Consider the following 17758-nt stretch of genomic DNA (forward strand, 5'->3'; position numbering starts at 1 on the left):
TCTCTCTCTCTCTCTCTCTCTCTCTCTCTCTCTCTCTCTCTCTCTCTCTCCTGATTAGCAACAAGAAAAAGACAGGAGCTTACTAAGGAATTAGGGGGCTTCCACAGACATGATCTTAGGGCTGGGGGCAGCTCAGCACTCTCTCACCTAGCTTTGTGTCCCCAGGGAGAAAGATAAATATTTTGCTGAGGCCCACTCATGAGTAACTGCTAGGAACAGTATCCTTGGGCTGGGAGAAAATTGCCAGGGATAGTGTTTCTGAGGCCAGGGAGAAATTGGGGTCCAAGCACAGGCACCCAAGCACCCCACCAGTCCTCACCTGAACTAAAATTTGTGCCTCTATTGATCCTTGTGTGTGTGACAAACATGATAAGCTATCAATGAAAGAGTCGTCTCCATTCTCACTATCCTCTTCCACATTACAGATTGATTTCCAGGCTCTAATCCATTTTAAGATTCGGTTCTCGTCTGGAACTGTGATTTAAACACTATAAGGGACTTCTTCCACCCATACAAGTTAGCAACCATTAGTAACAGTCTTTGAGAATTACTGGGAGCACTGAGAAGTTAGGTGACTGTTTTATGGTCACCCAGGAAGTATAGGTCAGAGGTAGATTTTAAACTCACTTCTACCTGCCACCTAGACATCTTAGATGTCGAAGTAAATAGAGTACCTGGCCTGGAGTCAGGAAATCCAGAATTCAAATTCAGACACTTAATATCTGTGTGACCCTGGGCAAGTCATTTAAACCCTGTTTGTCTCAGTTTTCCTATATGTAAAATGAGGATAACAATAGCACAATAGTTGTGAGGATCATCTGAGATAATAATGGTAAACAGCACATAGTAAGAGCTATGTAAATGTTAGCTAGTCCTGTATACAGAGCTGCAAAGTTTTAGTTTCCCAATTTCTTTTGTGTTCTTAACCATCCCTTGTGGACATTGACTTTGTAATGACTATAGACTTGCTGGAGCTTCCTTCTTTACTGGGGAGCAGGACAATGGAATAGCAGAACAACCAGCCAATCAGAAGGACTTCTGAAGCCCAGGGCTGCAGGCAGTGATCATTTGGCAAGTGAATTCTAGATGAACTTGGAGTTGCCTGAAGCAGCTGGACCAGCCTTGAACCACTCTAAACCAACCTTGAACAGCAGCTTCAGACTTGAGACTTTACAAACCCCCTACTCCCTGGCTTATTGGGTCTACAGACTTTCCCTCACCCCTTAGCCCATTCCACCCCCAAAGCCTCTAGAAACCATAAATACCTCACTCTTTCCCACTCCCCTTTAGCAGCTGAGAACTCTCCCCCTCTGCTCTGACTGTACAAGCTCTTCTCAGACAATAAACACGTTTGTAATTTGTAATTGGCCTTGGTTTCATTTTGGGTCCCTTTTCAGGCTGGGGGCCTTTTGTTAATACCCTCCACCCCTCTATATATGTATCTATCTATATGCTTATATATGTATGTTAATATGTGGTGCATATATGTTTTCCCCTCAGGGGGATTGGTTTTGTGATTTTATTTGTGTGGGGAGCTGCTAATGTGGAAACTCCCTTCACTGATGCAGACAGGCAGCTCTTCTCTAACCTGAGGTAATTAGAGGGTGAAATGGATGGTGCACTGGACTTAGGAGTCAGGAAGATAAATTCAAATCCAGCCTCAAATCACTTATTAGTTATGTGACCCTGGCCAAGTTACTTAATCCCATTTGCCTGTTTCCCCATCTGTAAAATTAGGATAAAAATTTATCTACCTCCTACCTTATTTACCTATGCCTATCTCCCAGGGTTTTGTGAGCATCAACTTAGATAATAATAGTAAATGGCACATGGTAAGCACTATATAAATGTTAGCTAGGAACATACACTAAGCTGCAGAGTTTTGGTTTCTCTATTTGTGTGTGTGTGTTCTTAATTATCCCTCTATCCCCAATACCTAAGACTTCTATATGCATTCAATTTATGCTCCTTAAATACAAACTGATTGAAGGCAGACAGACATCTATGCTAGAGAAAAGTTGAGACAACAGATAGGTATCTCTGGGCCCTGACTAAGCCCAGGGCAACCTTTTAATTATCATTGCAGTGGGACATAAGAAAGGTTAACTCGGGGCACCACTTAGCACAAAGGACTAACTCCTAGAGAATTAGAGTAAGTTACTGTTGCCTTAGGGGAATAGCTTTTGATGGAAAAATTCCTCTCTGAAACCAAGAAAAACATGACAACAGGTAACAACCCTCCGCATCCTCCCAAGGGTTTTCTAGAGCCCAGAGAACGCGTTCTCTGCGGCCTGACCCTTAGTGCGAGCCGTAGGAGAAGGGGTAAGTGGAGGGAGCATGAGCGGGGCGGGGCTGGAGGAGTTTGCTCTCTTTTCTTTGCGACAGGAGCCGCAGAGCGACACCGCCTCCGCCGCCGGCCGGAGCTAACGGCCTGGGAGAGCGTGGGGTCCACGCCGCCGCCGCTCCTGCTTCCGCCGCCGCCGCCGCCGCCTCCCCTGGCCTCGCAGCCATGGGCCCCGAGCCGCGGATGCTTACGCCCTCCCCCAACTGGTACTGCTCCCGCTCCAGCGATGCTGGCCCGGGCGGGCTGTTCGGGTTCGCCGCGAGGAACTCGGTCTACCTGCTCCAGATCGGCCCGGGCCTAAGCCCCTTCCACGGTAACCGCCCCGGCCCCGGCCGGACCCTGCCCGCCTCCGGGCGAGATCCACCGGCCCTTGCCCCGGGGGCCGCCGGCTGGCCGGGCGTCTCAGCCCGAGCCCAGCAGCTCGTGTAGCAGTTTTGTTTTACACAGTTATTTCCATTTTCCTGGCTTCCTGTGTAATCCCATGTAATCTTGCGTGCCTCGTTTTATTATGCATTGAAAAACACTCTGAAAAGCGATCCTTAGGCTTCATCGGGATGCACGGCCATGAACCCAATAAGTTTAAAAACCCCCTGATGGAAGTAATCGTGAGGGCAAATGGATGGAACGCAGGATTGGGAGTCAGGAAGAAAGACCTGAGTTCAGATCCTGCTTCAGACACTTGTACCTTTTACATACTCTGGGCGGATCACTCAAATTCTCTCAGCTTGTTTCCTTATCTGTAAAATGGTAACTATAGCACCTGGTATTTAAGTGAGATAGCATGTTAGCTATTTTTATTATTATGCATTGGTCATTTGAAGTTGAATGAATAGCCAATTAAGAAGCATTTGGTAAGCACCTGATGTGTGTCAAACTCTTTACAAAGTGTCAATTCCAAAAGTCTTGTGCATTTTTAAGACTTTTGGAACACCCTGTATTGTGGAATGAAAAAATGAATCTGTCTCACGAAGAGTCAGCAAGGCATAGCAGATCGAGTCAATGGTCTTGAGTCAAGAAGACCCGGGTGAAAACTTGGCTTAGATTCATATGTGACCTGGCAGGTCACCATAAGCCAGTTTCCATAGCACCTGCCTCACATAGTGGTTTTCAGTAAGACAGTATAAAGCATTTTGCCAGCCTTAAAGGCACATAATGGCAAGCTATTATTACTAATTGATTTGTTGCTGGTTATATTGACAGTGGGGCCAAACCAGAAAGAAAGAAAGGCACTCTTTACCAATAGAGAAAATATAGGGGACTCTGAGGTTATGCATAGGTGACCTTTCATCATCAATATCCATCCCACTGAAGAGATATAATGAATCTGCTTTGGGTAACTGCTCTGTCCTCTGCTTGTGCTTGCTGAAGGTCTCTGGTGTAGTGGAATAAGATCTGAGTTAAAACCGGGACTGTGTTGCTTTACCTTTGTGACCTTAGGCAAATCACTTAACCCATCTGAGCTTGAGTTTTCTCATCTGAAAAATAAGGAGGCTGCACTAGATCACTTCCTCGGACCTTTTGAACTTTCAGTCTAAGATCTTAAGGCAGCCTGAACAAGAAAAACTTAAATCTGAGTGTAATTTGCTTGATATATCTCATATATAAAGCAAATCATGTACCTGTTCCCAAGACAAAGCTTCTCTCCAGTGAGGTAGCAGAATAGGGTGTTTAATCAAGGTTTCAAGGGGAGTTCATTTTGGTCAATAGTAGTAATTCTAGTATGGCATTTTAAACTAGAATTTGTTTTTTTCTTACAGTCCTAGGAGAGTTGGTAGGACACACAGAAAGAGTTTCTGGCTTCACATTTTCTCACCACGTGGGTCAAACCAACTTCTGTGCCAGTAGCTCTGATGACGGAACAGTGAAAATCTGGGATGTGGATACTAGAACAGTTGTAACAGAACATACACTCCATCAGGTAATAGTAATCAAACACTGTTACTCAGTGTGACTTTTTCATAATGAAGGTTTACAGTTCATTTGAGACCATGGTTCAAATCCTGCTTCTTACACTTAAGTAGCTAGCTGTGTAAGACCATGGGCAAGTCACTTACTGGCTCTAAGCTTATTTTCTCATCCATAAAATGGGGAATAAGAATATTAGCAGTAACTGTCGCAGGTTTATTGTGAGACTCAAATGAGAGAACTTATGTAAAGTACTTAATTTAAAGCACTATATAAATAAAAGTTATTCTATATCCTTTTAATATCTCATTTGTCTGTTCCAGCTGACTTTCTTATCACATTACTATTTTTTTTTTTTTAATTTTTAGGCAATTGGGGTTAAGTGACTTGCCCAGGGTCACACAGCTAGTAAGTGTCAAGTGTTTGGTCTGAGGCCGGATTTGAACTCAGGTCCTCCTGACTTCAGGGCCGGTGCTCTATCCACTGAGACACCTAGCTGCCCCCTCTTATCACATTACTATTAACTATTAATTGTATTAGCATCTTATTTTCCTTGCTCTGGGATTTTAGGAACTTGCTTATCATTTTAGAACTGCCACCATATACCTCTTCAATGTAAGAAAAGGGTTGCCTCAATCAGAGGTGTCAAAACATAGATCACATGTGGCCCACCACACTTCCAGGTGCACCCAAACCAAATTAAAATGTAGTTCCTATCTAGTTTTAATGCATTAATGTATTAAAAAAAAAAAGATGTTGCCATAGGATTTTTTTTCTTTTAGATTTTGAGAGAGCAAAGAAGGGAAGATGGTACTAATAAATCTTACTTAGCAGGGCCTTTGTGTGTAAAGTTATATGGAGAAAATATTTGTATAGTAGTTAGAATTGATCCTTGGATTTTTCTGGCCAGCCTATGTATTTATCCCTTCATTTGTTCACTGTAACCTCTTCAATTTCTTTCACCAAGTTATTTAGCTAATAAGCTTCTAAATTGTTCTTTTTTCCTTTAAAGAACACCATATCAGCATTGCATTGGTCACCTAAAGTAAAGGATCTAATTGTATCAGGGGATGAAAAGGGAATAGTCATTTGTTATTGGAATAACAGAAATGACAGCCAGCACTTCTTCCCAGAACCCAGGACAATCTTTTGCATTACTTGTTCACCTCATCATGAAGATTTAGTGGCCATTGGGTATGTGCTATTATATTTTGGGGGGGAATGGGAGCAGGGGAGGGAGTAGTAACTTGTTTTATTTGGAATATTTGAAAGCCTAGTTGCTTTGATTCTTTGTTAAGAGTGTTCTTTTTTCATAGAATCTCAGAGACCTTAGAGGCAATTCTCTGGTCCAACCGTTGGCCCCAGTGGATGACTCCTTTCTGTAGCATGCTGGAAACATGGTCATCTATCCTTGGCTTAACCTTTTTTGTATCATGGCCCTCTTTGGCAGTCTGGTGAAGCCTATGGACCCATTCTCAGAATTTTTTGGACAAATAAAGTAAAATATATAGGATTACAATAGAAGCCAATCATATAGAAATAAAATAATCAATTTTTTAAAAAAAAAATCTGTGGACCCTGGCATAGGAATCTGTGCTCTAGTGATAAGGAGCTTTTTATGGCATTATTGAAGAGCTTTAGTTGTTAGAAATTCTTTCATGTTCATATTCCTCTCAATCATGTCAGAGTTTGAAAGGTTTTTAAATTAAAAGATTTAAGCATCATATGGGAAAAAAAACATTGGCCTTGGAGACAGAACACTTAGTAGGTGAAGTAACTTGCCCCAGTTCGCATTCCTGTCTGGGTTTCAGTTATCTCCATAAAACATGGCACTTGGACTACATGATTGCCAAAGTCTCTTCCAGATCTATTCTGGGACTCTTGTAATTTGACCAGTCAAAAGTTCATATCATACACTAATACACTAGGTTCCTACTGCCTATCTCTCTGCAGTGGGAATAGTTTTACACAGGGATTAGCAGGTACGCTGTACAGTGAACCTCAATGTGTTAGCCGTCACAACTAAATTAAAAAAGGAACTGTTATGTTTATATCCGAAGAACATTTGAACTCAACCACAGGCAGATAGGCATTGAGGGGAAACAGCTTCAGGATCTTCTGACTGCTTCCTTACTTGAACCAGCCCTCCCACAGAGTATACTAATGCACAGAGAGCAGACACCCAGAAGTCTTATGAGACCTGAGCCCCATCTGCCTCTTTCTTCAATATATGAAGCCATTTTCTCCCAGAATGTAGAGGGGACTAGTTTACAAAGACTACCAGGAGAAGCCCTGCTTTTCCTTGATTTCACGTGCTTAGCTAAAGGCAACTCCAAGGGTGGAAGATACTCATACCCCATTTTTACTACATCACAAGTCCATCTTTTCCAATCTTAATAAAGATTTTATACAACTTTTTGCGTGTAAGTCATTGTTAATTATATGCTACAGTCTACGTAGGCCCACCACGTGTGTCTCTCTTTGGACCCTCTGCAGTTTTTTATTTTTCCATGATCATGGTGTTCCATAGTAACCCTAGGATAATATTGGTTTTTAAATGGGTTTGTGTGTGAAGAAGCAGCTTGGGATCATTGAAAGCTTTGCATAGTTTTCCAAGTGCAGCGTAACTCACACTCTTTCTCCAGTTCTTAGCCAAGCATTGTTCAATCTACAATTTTTTAAAAAAGAAATCTCACTAGGCCTATATGATACCTAATTTTTTTTTTGTTATTTAATGCTGAGTATGATTATGTGAGATAGTTTCTACTGAGAAATCAGGAAATTAATATGGGGGGGCTGGACAAGAAAATTGACATTTTAACTTCTTTCTCTTTGTTAAGCAAAAAGGAAAAAAATAACCCTACCTTTCAGATTGTTAGAAAAGGATTTTTTCAGGTATGAAGATTGCCATTAGGTTTTTTCCTTCTATTTGATCATTGTGTGAAATCTTTTATTTCCCAGTTACAAGGATGGCATGGTGGTTATAATTGACATCAGTAGGAAAGGAGATATTCTTCACAGGCTAAGAGGTCATGATGATGAAATTCATTCCATAGCATGGTGTCCATTACTTGGTGAAGAGTGCTTAACCATTCGTCCAGAAGAGAACTCAGGTAGACCTAAGGCGAGGGGCAGAGTTGCATGTTGCCTATGTGGCAAACCTCTAGGCTTTTAAGTACTGCTAAAAGATACTGTGGAAAAAGCATTTTCCCAGAAAAAAGAAATTGGATTTTTGGATTTTTTCAATCTGTTGCTTGAAATGGAAATTTAAAACAGAGTATTATGTCCTTCCAGATGAGCACGAGATTCCTAATGGAAAAGTTGCTCCACAGACCCCAGTAACAAAAGGCTGCTACCTGGCTACTGGAAGCAAAGATCAGACAATACGAATCTGGAGCTGCTCTAAAGGCCGAGGTAGGGCTGCATTGTGTTTGTGAAACAGTCTTTGTTTTATCAATTAAGCCAATATTTGCTTCTTTTTCTCATTATTCTGCCCTCTGTGACCTAGAAAAATAAAGCTAATCACCCTCCCAAATTATAGCCCTTCGAAGACTTTTAGACAACCCCACTTTTACCCCAGTTCATCCCTTCTCCATACTAAACATCCAGTATGCTTCACCTGACTTTTGTATGATACAGTCTCAATACCCATTCGCCTCCTGGGCACGCTCTTCTTTGTTTATACTCTTCTCTTATGAGTGCCCTTTCTGAAGTATCATAGAACAACATGCTCTCTGAGGTCCTTTAAGCTCTTATTCTATAACTATGACATCAGGTGTGTTCTGAACAGAGCAGAGAATTGCAGGACCGTCACCTCACTAACCCTGTAAACTGCCTCTTGAAAACATTTGAGCTTTGGACATTGCATCAATATTGACCTTGTAGTCCACTGAAACTCCTAGAACTTTTTGAGACAAACTGCTTTTTAACCATACCTTTCCCCATCCTATATTTATGATGTTGATTTTTTTAAACTCAAAGATACTGTTAAATTTTAGGATATAAATAGGTTTTACCTGTCAGGATATTTTTTGGATCTAGACTCTGTTATTCAAGCTGTTAGCTTTTTTTTTTTTTAACATGTGGATTTGATAAGAATTTCATCTATGCCTTTATCCAAGACATTGATAGCATTTAAAAATAGCACAAGGCCAAGTATGGATCCCTAGGGCTCTCCACTGGAAACCTTTGAAATTGACAGTTGAATTGTTAGTGACTTCTCTTTACTAAATTCACAAAACTACTCTTGTCTAGTCCACATCTCTCCATCTTGTCTATTAAAATAACGAGTGATTTTGTCAAATGCTTTGCTTAAATTAAACTTGGTCTAAGAGAACAGATTATAGAAATGTACTTTCCTCATCCCAGTGGCAGGTGAAGGGACTATGTATATAAAATGTCACATGTATTTTGCATAGCTGGGCTCTCAGGGTTGGTTGTTTTTGGTTCAATTGCAGAGGAGCATTGAGTAAATCAAGATATGACTAGTAGGAAAAGGCATCAAGAAAGTATTGTTTTAAGTAATAGAAAAATAACATTTGGGTAAACTTTATCTATATCACCACCCTGTCTACCAATCTAGAAACTGTCCCCAAAAAAGGAGATGAAACTGTTGTGTAGTGACTGTTAACGAAGTCACACCAGTTCTTCTATTTCTAAATGTTCATTAATAAGTAATCCCTTTAATGATGCATACTGGATTTTTTAGGTATTTCCGTAACCTGAGTATAGCTCAGCAGGGACTGTTGAAGGGCAGCACATTGTTCTCAAATTGTTTCTTAGAGTATCCCAATTTTGTTCTTTCATTTCCAGTCTCCTTCTTTGGGGAAGAAAACAAGCAGATAAGAATTGAGCATTTCTGCCTCTTGAGTGTGTCTCATTCTGTACTTAAGGATACTTTTATTTCCCAACCATAATGCTGCCTCTTCTGAATTATCACTTTTGGATCTCATATAGAATCCTAGAACCAGAAGAAATACAGCCCTACCTGAAGTATGAATGTTTTCTACAATATTGGCCAAAAGTCTACTGAAAAGAGAGGGTTCCCACCCTTCATCCCCCAGGCTTAACTATTCTCCAGTGGGAGATCTGCTTCCAGCTAAATGTTGCTCCAAATACATTCCTACCTTTCCCTCTTCCCTGTAGAAGCAGTGTTAGAAATGACATATAAATTCCCAGACCAAGCCACAAAAATCCTATTTAGACTATAATGTAGGTAAAATGATACTATCTGTATTTTATAACATTCATTTCTATGGGAAGTTTCAAATTCTGAACAACTAACTTTACTTAATGAGCTCATATCAGTATTCATTAATAGTAAATGTGTTTTACTATCTTCCCAGTCACCCAGGCTTGTAACCTTGATGCCATACTGGACCTCTCATTCAAAATCACCCCACACATCCAGTCTGTTGCCAAATATCGTCATTTCTGCCTCTGCAACATTTTTCTTGTATTCCCCATCTCTTCTCCAGTTCAGGCCTTCATCACTGGGATTACTCACTAGTGCTTTCACCTTCTAATTGGCCTCACTGCTGCAAGTCTCCCTCTCTCTTTTCCAATCTACTTCCATCAAATGCCAAAGCAATTTTTCTAAAACTCAGGTCTCTCCCATATTACCTTCCTGTTACTCCAGGATCAAATAAAAAGTACTTTGGCATTTAAAACTCTACAAACCTGCCCCCTTCTTGCTTGCCAGTCTTATAATTTAATCTCCTGTATTTTAGGAGATACTCTAAGATACAGCTGTACTGGCCTACTTCCTCAGTTACGTTACATTCCGTCTCTCTGCTCCATGCCTTTTGCCCTGGCTCTCTATTCTCACCTCTGACTTAGTTCCCTGGCTCCCTTTAACTCAGCTAAAATCCCACTTCTATAGAAGGCCTTTCTCCACCCCCACTCTGTTGCTAATGCCTTTCCTCTAAGGTAGATTTCCACTTACCTTGTGTCTTGTTTGTATTTCATTATTTGTAAGTTGTTTCCCTCATTAGAATGTGAGCTTTTTGAAAGTGGTGACTGTCTTTACCAGCACTTAGTATAATGTCTGTCACATAGCTCTTAATAAATGTTTATTGACCTGATTCGGTTAACTATTCAATGATAATATTTTAGTGCTCAACCACGAATAACCTCTTATCTATAGGAGTGATGACTTTGAAATTACCCTTTCTGAAGAGACGAGGAGGGGGTGTGGATCCCACAGTTAAAGAGCGGATCTGGTTGACTATATTCTGGCCCACTGGCCAACCCACCCAGCTGGTATCCAGTTGTTTTGGGTGAGTAGGCTTTATCGGACTTTATTTTGTTATGTCTTTCATTTTCTTATTTGTCTTCTGAGTCAATTCCTGAGGTTCTGTTTCTAGGGAAGGTAAGAAAAGAAAGGATTGAACATAGCTTAAAGCATCTCTGGTCACTTTAGGAATGATACAGTGTGGCAAATCCTCTAGCAAGTTATTTGTGTATAAATATTTTAATTACTTTGATACAAAGGGGAAAGAGGAACTAGAACCCTGGCTACATAACCAAACCACTGTTTTCCTCATATGAATAATTAACTAATCAATCTTTCCCTTTTCAGAGGTGAATTGCTACTCTGGGATCTCACCCATTCTGGGAAACGAAAATGCACCCTCTTTAGCACCTCATCAGAGGGGCAGAATCACTCAAGGATTGTGTTTAATTTATGTTCAGTCCAGACTGAAGAAAAAGAACTTCTGCTTTCCATTTCTATGGATAGGGATGTAAGTTGCATTTGTTGGATAAATATGTGGTAAAGAAAAGCAGATGGTGAACATAGCATTCACCTAAGAGGAAGATCTTTGTTAAGGATCCTGAGACTGGGAAGAGCTTTTACAGCTGAACCCCAGAAGCTTCTTTAAAGGGTTTCTACCTTCTCTGTGCCATTGCTACCAGCACTTGTAGTGGAACTTTGGTGGGGAAAGGCTTTTGAGTTTTTTAGTGTCTAAAAAGCTTGTTTCAGTTTCCTTGGCACATGTCTTCATAGGAACCTCTCCTAACCCAACTTTAAAATTTTCTTTGTTTCCAAGTTTTATTGGAACAATCTACTTAATATCAAATTGCTCTGGAAACAAACTAGCCATATTAGAAGACCCTATCTTTTTCCCTTTCCTCTTGGCTTGCTTTTAGGCTATATTTACTAGATGAAATGCATTTTTCCTTAGGGAACTTCTTGTTACATAAAAACCTACCCTCTTTTCTGTGTAGTGTTACAGTACTACTTTCTAAAGTAGCTCCCTTTCAACATTATTTCCCTTGAGTGTTCCTGATTTCTGGAGTTTTATGATCACTGTAGAAAATGCTACAGTTCTATAAAGTGAAAAGAATATTGTACTCAGGGAGTCAAGGAGATGTAGATTTTGTTAATTATTTGATACTTTGGGCCTCCCATTTACTTATCCAAAAAATAAAAAGATTGGACTTGGTGGTCTCTAAGGTCCCACATAGCTAAAAGATTATTTAATTTGGAGTTATGTTCTCTCTCTCTCTCTCTCTCTCTCTCTCTCTCTCTCACACACACACACACACACACACACACACAGTCTTAATAGAAGAGTTCAACCAGTTTTTGAGGTATTGACTTTACTCAGTTCCCTCAGATATGTTCTTTTCCTGCCATTTCCTCCCCTTCCCCTCAGCCTTGAACTTTCAGTTTCTTAATTTTGCTTATCTAGTTTACTTCCTTAATTGATAACCTCAGCCCCTTTCTCTCAACCTTTGCAGGTGAAATGTTGGGACCTGACAACCTTGGAATGCTGTTGGACACTGCCTTCCCTTGGGGGATTTGTCTATAGTCTGGCTTTCTCCCCTGTGGACATGGGCTGTTTAGCCATAGGTGTTGGAGATGGCATGATACGGGTGTGGAATACATTGTCCATAAAAAACAACCATGATGTGAAAACCTTTTGGCAAGGCATCAAATCCAAGGTTACTTCGGTAAGAGTGCTTTTAGCCTACTTTTTTGCCTTTTTTTTACCCCAGCCATATTGTCTGATCAGACGTTTAAAAAAAAAAAAGTATTTTTCCTCTGAACACCCTAAAATGAATTGGTCTGGATATTAGTCTAAGAATTTTTTCCTATAGAAGTTGTAACTAGAGTATATCAAAGTACCCTATGTGAGACCTGTCATTTGTGAAATTCAGAGTTTGATAATCCAACATTATACTTAAGATTGAATGAGAATGTCTTAGGATCTATATGATTGCATCTCACTTGTCCTCGTTGGGGGGCTCTTTTGCAGCTATCTTGGCATCCAACTAAGGAGGGTTGTTTGGCCTTTGGAACTGATGATGGAAAAGTGGGAATGTATGACACCTACTCCAACAAGTAAGATGTGAATGTCAGTTGAACAATTTTTGATTAGCTGCTGTCAGAGGAAGTGACTTAGGGACCAAGTGTGTCTGAGAGACTGCTGCTTTGTTAGATCTAGAAAGAACTTGAAGATTATCTAATCCATCTCTCCTCACTTTGAAGAGTGGATTATCTTTGTGACCACTAGATCCCAAACTTAACCAATCCATTATTATATATGAGTTGCCCTTATTAATGATGTTTAAAAATCCTGATTTGATAGAATAGAATGTCTTTCTTATTTTCAAGAAAAAATTTATCAACGTACTAATGATCAGTGCTTAGCAACAAAACCCAGATGTTTCCTATGGCTCCTGAGCTGAGCAGTTGGAATTATTTTTTCTTAACAGATAGAACAGATTTGTCTGTTTCAGTCACTCTCCCATATAGCTACAGTGGTGTCACCATGTTTATTTCATGACTGGTAACACTTAATTTGCTCCAGCAACCAATTGAGAGGCAGTAAAATAAAGAAAAATTTGAGAGAAAGGATTCCATTAATTGTTTTTCATGCACCTAGTCAGTAAGAATTATGTTTATATCTGCATGTTGTATATTTGGCACTTAATGATTTTGGTAAAATTGTAGTGATAGTGATTTTGAGCCTCTCCATTTCAGACAGGAAGAGCATTTAAGGGAACCTGTTTGTATTTTAACCCTTGTGATTCTTATTTCCTAGACCACCACAAATTTCTAGTACTTATCATAAGAAGACGGTGTACTCTTTAGCTTGGGGACCTCCTGTGCCCCCAATTTCAGTTGGTAAGTTTGAGAGGCATTCTACAAAAAGTGGTTCATATTAAGGAATCCTAGAATGTTGTAAATCAACTAGTTTAACCCTGTCATTTGAAACAGAAGTACAAAGAGGAGGTGATTTGCTCAAATTAAATACATTAAGGTATGGAACTGTGTATCAAGCTGATTTAGTAACTCAACACTGAAGGCAAAACTAAACCGAGACTGCTAGTTTTAGTTTTATATTATCTTAATGGTTTATAAACTGGTCAAATAGCTGACTAGTGGCAGGGTTGGAGGTAGGTTGTCTGATTCTAGTACTTGTCTAGCTCTTCTGTACTGCCTGTCTTCTCTGTAACAATATACTGGACGTATTAGATATTTGAAACTATTTCACTATGCTGCTTGAAAAGCATCTGTCCATTTTTGGTTTTCTCCTAAAAATGCAAAATCTATTTCATCTTTAATAAATTGAGGCTAAGGAATTCTAAAAGGAATCTCCACTGGTGTTTGACTCTAAAGTACCTGCAGCTAAACACTTTATCCCCAGTAATCATAATTTCTTGATATTATAGGATTGATTGAAAACTCAAATTTTTTTTCTTATGTCAAAATATATGCAGATATAGCCTTCAATTAGAAAGGCTAAAATGAAATGTTTAACAAAAATGGTGTAGGTTATGATTTCTTTGGGGCTGGGGAAGTAGCCAGGAGACAGGAGTTGTTATATGTTGATTTTTTTTTAATTACCTGGTAGTGGCTGCTTTTATTTATAGTTCATATGCTGAGAAAGTAATGTGTTGAACAGTAATGTCCGACAAAGTGTTCCACTCAAATCAGTATATTCCATTAGCACTACCTTGATCAGGAATTCAGTTACTTTATCTGAGGAGAATGAATAACGCAAGATAACAATTCAAACAACATAAAGCTCTACACGTAAAAACAAAAAATCCAGCAGTGCCCTTTATTTTTCATGTTTAAATTAACAACTACTGAGGAAATCATAAGTCTTTGACAACTAATACTCACTGTGTGTCCTCCCTCTGTCATAGTGCACTCTGAATATTTCACCTACTGTCTCTGCAGATGATTCCTGTAGCCCTACCCACCTCTTTTTTTGGCTCCAGCTCATATTTCCAACTGTTAACTAGACATCTTTACTTGAATACCTTCCTGTTACTTGTCTAAAACTAAAAGTATCATTTTCCATAGTGAACATGCTCCTGAAATTTCCCTGTTTCTGTTAATGGTACCATTATCTTCATTGCTACTCTGGCTCAAAATTTCAGGGTCATCTTTGATTCCACATCCAGTCAGTGCCAGATCTTGTCAGACTTACCCCCCAACTCAAGATGCGGAATAAAATGTATATTCTGGACATAGCCAAGGCAGGGATTTATTCTACTTGACTGCATGTTTATTGCAAGAGTTTTGTTTTATTGTTTTTCTACTTCCTCCCTGCAGGGAGGGGAGAACGCAAGGGAAAGAACGTAAGTGTTGTTAATTAAGATGTAAACAAATTTTAAAGGATTTTTAAAAATCACATTCCCCAAATCTCTTACTTCATTTCTGTGGCTACCTCTTTGATTACTTCTCTATCATATGTCCTCTGCCCAGGGTATTTAAGACCAGAGCATTTCAATTAAGTTCTGTTACAGTTTGGGAGAGTAAGAGGTGAATGAACAAACTAATTAGAAAAAGGTGAGAGCTAGCAAAGAAGCTGTTGCAGCTAGGTGGCAAAGTGGATACAATTCAGGGCCTGGAGTCAGAAAGACTTCCTCTTCCCAAGTTCAAATGTGGTCTCAGACACTTTCTAGCTGTGTGACGCTGGGCAAGTCACTGAACCCTGTTTGCCTCAGTTTCCTCATCTGTAAAATGAGCTGGAGAAGGAAATGACAAACTACTCTTAAATCAATTTCCAAGTATTTTTTAAGTACCTACTGTGTGCCAGACAGCACTGTAGGCACTGGGGTTACAAATATTAAGAGTGAAACTGTCTCTAGAGTCACAATGAATTTATATTCTAATAGGAGAGACAAGTATATATAAAAATATAGATAATATAAAGCTAATAAATACACATGTCTATACATAGACGCGAAATAATTAAATACAAAGTGGTTTGGTAGGGAGGACACTAGCAGTTGGCAATGCTACCAGATTAGTCTTACGGAAGTAAATTTTTCAATCATGTTGCCCCTCTTGTCCTTGTCCAGAAACCTTCAGTGGCCTGAAGGTTTACATTACAGTTTAAGCCCAAATTCCACAGTCAAACATTCAACAGCTTCCTCCAACCTGTCTAGTTTTATCTACTACTGTTACTTGTCAGTTACCCATTTTCCATTCAAATTGGACTGCTTACAATTCTCCACAAATACCCTAGCATTCCTTTCTGTCTCCTGTTCTTTCTACTTGGAACATCCTTTTCTTCTAGTCCCATTTTACCTGTCCAGTTCCTGCCTGTTGTTCAAATACTCTGTTGTTGTTTTTTCCACTCTTCCCATAATTGTTTGTGTGCAGTCTCTTCTCTTTAAACTTCAGGAGAGCAAATACTATATTTTGTTCAGATTCTCTACCACAATCCCTTGCTCCAGGCCCAGGTAGAGACTTAAGGGAAGGATATTAAGATCCATTTTAGGGTCCAGATGTTGATGTCCAACTTTCAGTAGCTTATTGTCCTTAGATCGGCTTTGAAAGTACACTGGAATCCTCTCCTGGTAGTACAGAATGAGAAGTACATTTTCAGTGATGGTCGGTTTATGGATTTCTTTTACTTGACTATTACATATTCTTTCTGGTTACAAGAGTTTTGCTTTTACTTTTTTTTTCAGTTGAGGGGTAAAGAAGGAAACTAATGATAATGTTGCCAAAAAAGAAGTAGGAGGAGGGTCATTGCAGGAAATTTAATCAATAAAGCAATCTGTTAAAATGTATTAAGTACCTACTATGTGCCAGGCACTGTGCTAAGTTCAGAAGGAAACAGAGACAAACAGGCACTTTTGAAAATCATCTCTTGAATTTATTACAGACTTTTTAAAAGGAAACTACATGCAATAGTGATTCACAGTTTCATATACAAAAAGTAATTGGATGGCAACAAGCTTATGAAAACAACATTGACTCTAAGAAGAAAGTTATCTTTATTTTTTTAAATGCCCAATTCTTAGGCCTTTTGAAACATATAGTTCTGTTGGGATTGTTTTTGTGTAGTAGAATCACGTTCAGTGAGACCTTTTCATCTTTCTTACCTAGGCAGAGATGGTGACAAGCCTGCTATAACTTTGTACAGTTGTGCAGGAGAAGGGATCATTTTGCAACACAATCCTTGGAAACTCAGCGGGGAGGCCTACGACATCAATAAAGTCATCAGAGACACCAATGCAATAAAAGTAAGTTTTGAAAGCCAAAGTTTCTTCATTACTTGCAATACAGATTTTTCTTGGGTTTCCAGACCTGTATCATGGTTGAGACAGTTGAAAGTTATATGTATTTATTCAGATGTCCTAAAGGAAATCACATTTAAAACAGTTCTTTATTTTCTAGTGGACACTAAATTGTGCTCCAAAGTCAGTTGGTCTCAGTTATGTTTAATTAGAATTTCAATAACACATTTTTATAATGCTTTAAAATTTGCAAAGTGCTTACATCCATTACCTAATTTGAGCTTTACAAAAACCCTTTGAGGTAAACACTACTCATATTATTAGGACAATTTTTTTAACTTGTTTCTTTTCCAAGTCTATCCCAGTCACTGTGTGTTTTTTAAAGTAGCTTTACTGACTTATTTACAGAAACATTTCATTAATCACAGTTCTTAGAGCTAGGTGAGAATTCAAGGTCATATGGTGTAATCTCTGTATTTAGACTAATTAATATATCACTTGCTCCATTTTACAAATGAGGCAAAGAAAGATCAAATTATTTTTCACCAAAGGTCACAACTAATTCAGCCAGTTAATCAGCAAACAAGCACCTACTCTTTACTAGGTACTGTCCTGGGCATGGGGAATACAGAGGGGAAAGAATGCAACAATCATTGCTTTTATGTTGTCTGAAAACAATTTAACTGCTAGACAGTCAGTCAATAAACATTTATTAAGCACCTACTATTTGCTATGTGCTGTGTTAGACAAGGAGTTCTCTTTCTCTCTCTCTGAAAATTAAGCTTTAAATCCTTTATTCTTGCAAAACAATTTTTTTCAACATTGCTTAATTGTAATTTTTATGTGGTCAACATAAATGTTAAAACATGTGGTATGTTAAATGGTAATATTGTTAATACCTTTTCATTCAGCACATTTATTAGGCTCCCATTATCTGCAAGTTGTTGTTCAGTTGTGTGGCCCCATTTGGGGTTTTCTTGGCAAAGATGATTGAATGGTTTGCTATTTCCTCCTCCA

General features: G+C 39.1%; 1 protein-coding gene across 2 annotated transcripts in view; it reads left to right on the forward strand.

Moving 5' to 3' along the window:
• The first annotated feature begins 2509 nt into the window (after positions 1-2509).
• The window catches only part of GEMIN5 (gem nuclear organelle associated protein 5), a 45800-nt gene continuing 30551 nt past the window's right edge, over positions 2510-17758 (forward strand). For both annotated transcript variants that reach the window (XM_027842002.1, XM_027842003.1), the window contains exons 1-11: positions 2510-2657; positions 4102-4262; positions 5262-5443; positions 7211-7362; positions 7544-7663; positions 10395-10527; positions 10830-10992; positions 11993-12205; positions 12511-12596; positions 13300-13382; positions 16611-16747. In XM_027842002.1, coding sequence (XP_027697803.1) covers positions 2510-2657; positions 4102-4262; positions 5262-5443; positions 7211-7362; positions 7544-7663; positions 10395-10527; positions 10830-10992; positions 11993-12205; positions 12511-12596; positions 13300-13382; positions 16611-16747 — 1578 coding nt within the window. The remainder of the gene's footprint in view (positions 2658-4101; positions 4263-5261; positions 5444-7210; positions 7363-7543; positions 7664-10394; positions 10528-10829; positions 10993-11992; positions 12206-12510; positions 12597-13299; positions 13383-16610; positions 16748-17758) is intronic.

The sequence above is a fragment of the Vombatus ursinus genome, unplaced genomic scaffold (assembly GCF_900497805.2).
Source record: "Vombatus ursinus unplaced genomic scaffold, bare-nosed wombat genome assembly UNPS02014863.1, whole genome shotgun sequence".
Lineage (NCBI taxonomy): Eukaryota > Metazoa > Chordata > Mammalia > Diprotodontia > Vombatidae > Vombatus > Vombatus ursinus.